At 40.4% G+C, this 10,292-nt stretch overlaps 2 gene segments (V, D, J or C); both read left to right on the forward strand.

The window, feature by feature from the left end:
* Positions 1 to 4,394: 4,394 nt before the first annotated feature.
* On the forward strand, positions 4,395 to 9,181 carry LOC119787980. The segment is given in 3 exon segments: positions 4,395 to 4,553; positions 4,838 to 5,204; positions 9,081 to 9,181. Coding segments are annotated over 3 exon segments (438 nt in total).
* LOC119787961 lies at positions 9,113 to 10,033 on the forward strand. The segment is given in 2 exon segments: positions 9,113 to 9,254; positions 9,374 to 10,033. Coding segments are annotated over 2 exon segments (534 nt in total).
* The last annotated feature ends 259 nt before the right edge of the window (positions 10,034 to 10,292 follow it).

A 10,292-nucleotide genomic window follows, 5' to 3' on the forward strand; every position in this document is an offset into this window, starting at 1 on the left:
GAAGCTACTATGAGAAAAAGCAGAGAGAGCAGAAGGTTAGAGATTGAACTAACAGATTCTGCAGAGTGGGAGAATAGAGAGAGAATGAAGCAGAATGATGAAAAAGGGGTCCCTATGTCCTCCAGCAGTCTAAGCCTATAGCAGCAGAACTATAGAGATAGCTCAGGATAACCTGAGCCACTCTAACTATAAGCTTTATCAAAAAGGAAAGTTTTAAGCCTAGCCTTAAAAGTAGACAGGGTGTCTGCCTCACGGACTAAAACTGGTAGTTGGTTCCACAGGAGAGGAGCCTGAGAACTAAAAGATCTGCCTCCCATTCCACTTTTAGAAATTCTAGGAACCACTAGTAAACCTGCAGATTGAGAGCGAAGTGCTCTGTTAGGAACATAAGGAACAATCAGATCTCTGATATCAGATGGAGCTTGGCCATTTAAGGCTTTATATGTGAGAAGGAGGATTTTAAATTCTATTCTGGATTTAACAGGAAGCCAATGAAGAGAAGCCAGGATAGGAGAGATATGATCTCTCTTTTTCATTTTCATCAGAACTCTGGCTGCAGCATTTTGGATCAGCTGAAGGCTTTTAACTACAGCTTCCCATCCACATGAAGTGACTGGCTAATCAGCTTCTTTTTCAGAGACTCTGGTCCAAAGACTATAACTTCTGTTTTGTCTGCATTCAGAAGGAGAATGTTAAGAGTCATCCAGGTTTTTATGTCTTCAGACATGCCTGTAATCTATGTAATGGGTTAGCTTCATCTGGATTTATAGACAGATATAGCTGGGTATCATCAGCATAACAGTGGAAATTAATCCCATGCTGTCTAATAACTCTACCAATTTGGAGGCTATATAAAGTAAAGAGAATTGGTCCTAGCACTGATCCCTGTGGTACTCCACAGGTAACCTGTGAGCATGAGGAAGATCTGTCATTAACGTGAACAAACTGAATTTGATCAGATAGATAAGATTTAAACCAGTCCAGAGCTGTTCCTTTAATTCCAACAAAATATTCAAGTCTTTCTAAAAGAATATTATGATCAACTGGATCAAATGCAGCACTGAGATCCAACAGGACGAGCACAGATACAAGTCCATTATCTGAGGCCATGAGAATATCATTAGTGACTTTCACCAGAGCTGTTTCAGTGCTATGATGAGCTCTAAAGCCAGACTGAAACTCTTCAAAAAGTTCATTATGGTGTAAGTGATCGCAAACTTGTTTGGCAACTACTTTCTCATGAATCTTAGACAAGAGAGGAAGATTGGATATAGGTCTATAATTGACCAAGTCATCTGAGTCAAGAGACGGTTTCTTAAGCAGAGGTTTAATTACAGCAACCTTAAAAGCTTTAGGTAGATATCCCTGTAACAGAGATAGATTAATCACATCTAAAATGGAGGAGGAGATCAAAGGGAATACCTCCTTAAATAACCTGGTTGGAACTGGATCTAACATACAAGTTGAAGGCTTAGATGAAGACAATAATTTTGCTAATTCAGAAAGTTCAACTGGATCAAAGCAGTCTAAACCCGGTTTAGATTCCATGACAAACTCAGGTACAATCGCGGATAGAGGAGTGCTTATGATCTTATTTTTAATAAGATCAATCTTATTTATAAAGAATCCCATAAAATCATTGCTGCTAAGAGCAGGTGGAATGGACGGTTCAACAGAGCTATGGCTCTGGGTAAGTTTTGCAACTGTATTAAAAAGAAATCTAGGATTACTCTTATTCTCCTCTATTAATGAGGAGAAGTATGCTGCTCTTGCTTTACAAAGGGTCCTCTTTTACAGCAATAAACTATTTTTCCAGACTAGAAAGCACTCCCGTAGGCCTATGGAGCAATATTTTCTCTCCAGTTTCCTAGCATTTTGCTTCAAATTGCTCAGCTCTGCATTAAACCAATGAGCAAGCTTTCTATTTTTAATGGTTTTCATTTTCAAAGGGGCTGCATTGTCTAAGGCAGTATGCAGAGAACTAGCAACCGCAACAACAAAATCATCAAACTGTGAAGGGGAATAAGCTAAGCTTTAGCACTCTGCAGCACTGCTCAGCGACACAGAGGAGAGAGAAAGTGAAGCAGATTCTTTAACATTTATAACTGCACTATCTGATAAAGATCTGCTAAAATGTAACCTTCTTTTGGGGGAGGAGAACTCTGTTAAAGTAATCCTGAAGGTTATTAGAAAGTGGTCAGAGAGGACAGGGTTGTGAGGAAAGACTATTATTTCTTCACATTCTATGCCGTATGTCAGCACAAGATCCAAAGTATGAAGATGAGAATGTGTGGGACTATTCACATTTTGAACAAAGCCAATAGTGTCTAAGATAGCATTAAAGGCTGCTCTTAAGCTATCGCCTTCAATGTCAGCATGGATGTTAAAATCTCCCACTATGATGACCCTGTCAGTATTTAATACCAAATTAGAAAGGAACTTTGAAAACTAATCTAAAAATTCAGAGTAAGGACCTGGTGGACGATACAAAGTTACAAAAAGAAGAGGTTTTCTTGCTTTGAAATTTGGATCAGGGAAATTGAATGTTACATGTTTAAAAGAGTTGTATGTAATAACTGTGTTGGGAGTAATCAGTAAGTGAGACTGGAAGATTGTTGCTACTCCTCCTCCTCGCCCAGAACTTGTGGGTATGTGAAAATTCAAATAGCTTGAAGGAGTTGCCTCATTTATGCTCACATACAGGTGCTGGTCATAAAATTAGAATATCATGAAAAAGTAGATTGATTTCAGTAATTCCATTTAAAAAGTGAAACTTGTATATTATATTCATACATTACATACAAACTCATATATTTCAGATGTTTATTTTGTTTAATTTTGATGATTACAAATGACAACAAATGAAAATCTCAAATTCATCATATCAGAAAATTAGAATATTACTGAAGACCAATAAAAACAAAGGATTTATAGAAATGTTGGCCAACTGAAAAGTATGAACATGAAAAGTATGAGCATGTACAGCACTCAGTATTTAGTTGGGCCTCCTTTGGCCTGTATTACTGCAGCAATGCGGCGTGGCATGGAGTCGATCAGTCTGTGGCACTGCTCAGGTGTTATGATAGCCCAGGTTGCTCTAATAGTGGCTTTTAGCTCTTCTGAATTGTTGGGTCTGGTGTATTGCATCTTCTTCTTCACAATACCCCATAGATTTTCTATGGGGTTAAGGTCAGGAGAGTTTGCTGGCCAATTAAGAACAGGGATACCATGGTCCTTCAACCAGGTACTGGTAGCTTTGGCACTGTGTGCAGGTGCCAAGTCCTGTTGGAAAATGAAATCTGCATCTCCAAAAAGTTGGTCAGCTGCAGGAAGCATGAAGTGCTCTAAAACTTCCTGGTATGTGGCTGCGTTGACCCTGGACCTCAGAAAACACAATGGACCAACACCAGCAGATGACATGGCACCCCAAACCATCACTGACTGTGGAAACTTTACACTGGACTTCAAGCAACGTGGATGAAGTGCCTCTCTTCTTTTCCTCCAGACTCTGGGACCTTGATTTCCAAAGGAAATGCAAAATTTACTTTCATCAGAGAACATGACTTTGGACCACTCACCAGCAGTCCAGTCCTGTTTCTCTTTAGCCCAGGCAAGACGCTTCTGACGCTGTCTGTGGTTCAAGAGTGGCTTGACACAAGGAATGCGACAGCAGAAACCCATGTCTTTCATACGTCTGTGTGTGGTGGTTCTTGAAGCACTCACTCCAGCTGCAGTCCACTCTTTGTGAATCTCCCCCACATTTTTGAATGGGTTTTGTTTCACAATCCTCTCCAGGGTGCGGTTATCTCTCTTGCTTGTACACTTTTTTCGACCACATCTTTTCCTTCCCTTCGCCTCTCTATTAATGTGCTTGGACACTGAGCTCTGTGAACAGCCAGCCTCTTTAGCGATGACCTTTTGTGTCTTGCCCTCCTTGTGCAAGGTGTCGATGGTCGTCTTTTGGACAACTGTCAAGTCAGCAGTCTTCCCCATGATTGTGTAGCCTATAGAACTAGACTGAAAGACCATTTAAAGGCTTTTGCAGGTGGTTTGAGTTAATTAGCTGATTAGAGTGTGGCACCAGGGGCCATCAATTTTGAACCTTTTCACAATATTCTAATTTTCTGATATGATGAATTTGAGATTTTCATTTGTTGTCATTTGTAATCATCAAAATTAAACAAAATAAACATCTGAAATATATGAGTTTGTATGTAATGTATGAATATAATATACAAGTTTCACTTTTTAAATGGAATTACTGAAATCAATCTACTTTTTCATGATATTCTAATTTTATGACCAGCACCTGTAAAGAGAAAAACATTACTCATTCATTGACACCTTCTAGCTCCACTAGAGGGCGCCATCATCCAGTAGGCGGAGCTCTCCTTGTGCTCTGTGTTCCAGCATTGTGTCAATAATAAGTGTTGCTGTGAAGAGAACAATAGTCAGACTGAATGTTGAACATCAGCTAGTTTCTCCTGCTGATTTAAACCTTGTTGGACAGATGGAACATTGGCTGTGGATTATTCTAGCTGCTCTTTTCTTTGGTAAGATAGAAAGCTCAACATGTTTCCTCTTCAAACACTTGAACACATTACTGAGCTCTACATGAAGAGCTTTAATGTTCATTCTACAGAAAATCAGAGCAGATCATTTCTGCTGCCATTTGTTACCTTGTAGAAACACCTGATATGGTTCAAAGTGACAATGATCAGAGAAAATGACATCTATTCTACATGGAATAGAAGTCTTTAAAGCTGCTGATTGTTCTCCTTTAATCAATCATCTTTATTGATTCATCTCTTCCTCTGCATGTTCTGTTCTTCCTCAGAGTGTAAAGGAGACTCAGTGACGCAGACAGAAGGACATGTTGCTGCTGCTCAAGGAGAATCTGTGACTCTGGGATGTATTTTTGAAACCAGTGGTACTCAAAGATTGTTCTGGTATAAACAAGAAGAAAACAGCTTTCCAAAGTTCATGCTGAAACAAATTACTTCAACGAAAGAAAAAGCTCCAGAGTTCAACAAGGAAAGATTTGAAGCTGACATCAACGGTGACAAGAAATCCTTTAATCTGACGATCCAGGATCTCCGTCTGTCAGACTCTGCTGTGTACTACTGTGCTCTGCAGCCCACAGTGACAGGAAACACCAGAACTCTGTACAAGAACCTGCAATACTCCAACACATCCACCAGATGGTGCATATAATTTCATTTTCTGTAAAAGTCCAACGATTATCACCAAAAGTCATTTTAGGAAAACTATATAATTACCATAAAGGAATCTAAAGTCAAAGCTGTACAATTATGAAGAAATATTTAATGTTCATTACTATAATATTCAAGTTTATTCTATAGCAACCTGATTGATTACTTATCCCAAAACTGCCTGGCATTAAGTTGAACCTATCCCCATGTTGGACTCCAGCAGGGCTTTCCTCTGTCATTGTTCCTGTCATTACTTTTATAGAGACGGTTTCGAGATCCAGCGAGGGTTAGGGGACCAGCAGGTTTCGTCTCTGCTTTTGCAGATTATGTGGTTCTTTTTAGCCCCTCTTGCCAAAGTATGGCATGCAATGGGTTAATGCACTCAGGAGGGCAAAGCAGTGTGAATGAATATCAGCTCCTTTTAGTCCAAATCCATGGTTTTCCATAAGTAAAAGGAGGCTTGCCCTTTTTAGATACGAGGAAAGTGCCTCAGCTGCCTAAACTGGGGGAGTTCAAGTATCTTGGGACCCTGTTCCGTAATCATCAGAAAACGGAAAACCCAGAATATAACCAGAAAGAATGAGGGAAGTTTTAAACAGTTCATAAAAATATGAAACTGCCTTAGGTTGGGAGGGATTTATCAGAGACAGCAACCAGAACTTCTAGAAAAGAGACTGGACAGTTGGGAGACCAACCCATTTCCCATAATTTCAAGTCGTAGTATAAAAAATAAAATAATCAAATAAATTGTTCTTTTAAGATCTTTAATGTGATTTGAAACATATTATATGAGTGTATTTTACTTATAATCTAATGAACTATACACAGTTATTAACATAGTAATTAAAAGTACCACTGTCTGTTTTGCTCTTGGTGTCGTGTTTAAACAGCTCATCATCATGTTTAAATCTGACACCTGTTGGGGTATAAATAAGGTCAGGTCAGTCACTTCAGTATCAGGTGGGTTTAAGAGGAATTCCCTGCACCATTACATGTACAAAGAGACCACCTTGTCTACAGTTGTGTAGGGGGCCAACCAGGTGACAGTGATGGGGCCCCTAAAAGGCTGTCGGCCCATAAGCCACTGCTGTCTCTGCTTACCGATAGTTACGCCACTGAATATAACTGAGGGACTGAATAGAAGTGACTGGTGTTTGGTCTGCAAAGCAGAAGTGCTAGCATAACTGAGCCAGTCTGTAATAATGTGGGACTTGGACTTCATCACGTCTCTTACTGCATGCAGAGCGGAGTTCACATTTGACTCAAACAGAAAAAATTACCTGCTGGCCATGAATAAATATATACATATTGAGATAAGTCAAAAACTTTGTTTTGGGTCCTTTCTATGTGTATTTAGTTCTGGTTAAATCAAACCTGATGTCTCAAAATCCAAAAAGAATGATTTACATAATCAAATCAATAATTTTACCTAGTTTAGAGTGAAAAGCATTAGTTTGAATGAAGAGTTACATGTTAAACTTTTTTCAGTGTAGTGTTTACAGGTAACAGAGGCAGGAATCCAAAAATCCAATATAAAAATGCAAAAAAAAAAACAGAACCATGGAGATATCGGGGAAAACATGCACAAGGAGCCAGGGAAAGATGAGAAACAAACACTGAAAAACTGCACAAGGAGAGCTTATATGGGAGACTGTACAAAGACAGGACTAACGAGCAGGGTGGGAGCAGTTGTGAACAGAGGCTTCTTGAAGGAACAAGGGAAAAGGAGACCAACACAAGAGGGCAACAGAGGAAAACAAAGAAGAACCTAAGAACTCAAATATATCTACAAAACACCAATAAATCAGAATTAGAAATACTTTAATAATCCCAGAGGGAAATTACTTTTGTTACACACTCCAGTTAAAGTTATAGTACATATATATATGCATATATGTATGTACTTGAATCACTTGAGGGAGGCATTATATCGATTGATGACCACAGGTAGGAATGATTTCCTGTGGCGCTCTGTGGAGCATCTGGGTAGGAGGAGTCTTCTGCTGAAGGAGCTCGTCTGCTGGACCAGTGTGTCGTGGAGAGGATGTGAGTCATTGTCTGAGATGGACAGAAACCTGGACAGCATCCTCCTCTCTGCCACGGTGGTCAGGGTGTCCAGCTCCTCCCCCACAACATCACCGGCCCTCCTGATCAGTTTGTTCAGTCTGTTGTTTTCAGCAACCCTCAGCCCACTGCCCCAGCATGTGACAGCAAAGAAGAGCGTGCTAGCAACAACAGACTCATAAAACATCCTCAGCATGGTCCCACAGATGTTAAAGGACCTCAGCCTCCTCAGGAAGAATAATCGGCTTTGGCCCTTTTTGTAGTCCTGTATTCACTCTCATCACCCTTTTCAATGCAGCCAACAATTGCTGAGTCATCAGAAAACTTCTGAAGGTGGCAGGACTCAGAGCAATAGCTGAAGTCTGAGGTGAAAAGGGTGAAGAGGAAGGGGGAGAGGACAGTCCCCTGAGGGGCCCCAGTGTTGCTGACCAACCTGTCAGACACACAGTTCTGTAGGCGTACATACTGTGGTCTGCCCGTCAGGTAATCAACAATCCAGGACACGATGGGGGCCTCCACCTGCATTGCAGTCATCTTCTCACCCAGTAGAGCCGGGCGGATGGTGTTGAAGGCACTGGAGAAGTCAAAGAACATGATTCTCACTGTGCTCGCCGGCTTGTCCAGGTGATTGTAGCCTCTGTTCAGCAGGAAGATGATGCTGTCCTCAACTCCCAGGCGGGGCTGGTAAGCGAACTGTATAGGATCAGTAATGGACTGACCATGGGCCTTCGCTGCTCCAGGACAAGCCTCTCAAAGGTCTTCATGATATGGGACATCAGTGCTACCGGTCTGTAGTCCTGAGGGTCACTAGGGCGCGTCGTCTTTGGCACAGGAACGAGGCAGGACGTCTTCCACAGCACGGGTACTCTCTGGAGGAGCATGCTCAGGCTGAAGACTGTCCCTTCATGACTACAGAGGATACTGTCAGGAAGGGCGTCCAACATAAAGAACCCTTTAAAACAAATCAAATGGATCAAAGAGAAGATAGATATATAGTTAGATGCGCTGATGTGATGATTCTTGGGGGATTTGACATCCAAAACATTTTCATGCTGAGCTATGCAACATTTTCCCCCCTGATATTCCACCTGCACGCCCGCGTGGGGCTGGCGGAATCCTGAAGTCCCACAGTAGGGGTGTGGGAAAAAATGTACTCGGCGATATATTGATATTTTCTGCTGCCTGATAAACTATAGATTAACTAAACATTTCTAATCCAAACTTTGAAAACTGACTGGAAACCCAACAGAAAATACAGGTTTTAGAGATTTATTTAAACAACTGGTAGTTCTTCACACTGTTGGCAGTTAAAAAAAACCCTGTCCTTTATTCATGGGGGAGTTATCTGCATGTAAAGCAACAGGAATTTTTTTTTTTTAAAGTTTTAGTAGAATTTATTCTAATTAAATATAAACATTTGGCAACGAGCATACAATGCAATGAATCAATACTATTCAGGCCTGGACCATCTCAGTGTTGCTCTCAGTGCACATAATGTTGCCCCAACTTTAAGTTTTCCCTTCTATTTACCCTAGATCTATGCCCCTCAAGGTCAATCTGGCCAAAATACCTGCATCCACAATTAACCTTTCTGTACAATATGCCCTCACCAGATGGACAGACATAGGCAGGTCATCATAAGTCATCATAGGTCACCAGAAGACAAACCAATATATCTATATCTAAGAGAGAACACAGCTAAGATTGCTTAATCTAGCTCTAAGATCTATCTCTAACTCTGAGGCAGCACTTCCTTTCCTATGTGGAGATAAACCAAGTTAGTTTAATCATTCTTTCTTTCAGTCTGTTCAGCAGGAGGAAGAGGAGCTGAGAGCTTCAGGGAGGAGCTGAGCTGTTACTGAACTATAGAAGAGACACAAACTTCCACATTCAACACAGTTCAAACATTAACTCTGATCATCATGCTGTCTTTGCTCACATCTGGATTTACTCTGCTGGTTCTGCTTATAGGAACAGGTTAGTTGGACTCATTCAGAAAGAAAAATATATGTTAAAATTTTTAATTGTAGTAATAATAATTTTTTTCTAAAATACATTTTTCCATGTTTTGTTAATGAACTTTTTTCTCCCATCAGGTATAAACTGTCAACATCTCACTGCAACAAAGTCTGAGGAGTCATCTTTAGAGGAAAACTCTGTTACTCTGTCCTGCACTTACTCTCAAACTGCTGCTTATAATGATTATATCTTCTGGTATCAACAATATCCTGGAAAACCTCCCCAGTACCTGGTCTCTCATTCAGGAACAGGAGATAAACTCCAGGATCCAGTTCCTGGTTTCTCATTCAGAGTCAATGATGATAAAACCCAGATGGACCTGCTGATCTCCTCTGCTGCAGTGACAGACTCTGCTGTGTACTACTGTGCTGTGAGGCCCACAGTGACAGGAAACACCAGAACTCTGTACAAGAACCTGCAATACTCCACAGCATCCACTAGAGGGGCTCACACACTGTTCCTCCTCTATGGTTTGTTAGGATTCAGTCTGATTGTTTGTGCAGCTGAGAATAAAGCAGACATCAGAGTGTTTGCTGCATCATTGAACTCTTTATGATGGAAAGGTTTGGATCATAAAGGAGGGATGATGGAGGCTCCAGGATGGAAGTTCAGCCTCTGCAGGACATCAGCACCATGGACAGAGTGCTGTTCCACCATCTAGATGTGTTTCAGTCCAGTTAGGCCCTGCTGTCAGACCACTGATCTTTTAAATAAAGATTTATCTCCACAGGCTAAAACCTCATGATGCAATCAATTATATATTCTCAACACAGAATTATACTTTGAAATACAATAATTTTTTTAAATCAACATTATATTTTCCTTTCCTTTTCCTGATTCTCATAGTTTATCTGTTTTTATTTATTTAGTTAAATAATCAAATCTGATCAAATCTTCAGTCATTTCCATGATTGGGAATATTACTTTAACTAAGCAGTTTAGCTTTAAATTTAGCAGAGTCAATCTTCAAATATTAAACCTCTAATAGTTTTATTT

Source organism: Cyprinodon tularosa, unplaced genomic scaffold (genome assembly GCF_016077235.1).
Source record: "Cyprinodon tularosa strain WSP-4 unplaced genomic scaffold, ASM1607723v1 ctg1084, whole genome shotgun sequence".
NCBI lineage: Eukaryota > Metazoa > Chordata > Actinopteri > Cyprinodontiformes > Cyprinodontidae > Cyprinodon > Cyprinodon tularosa.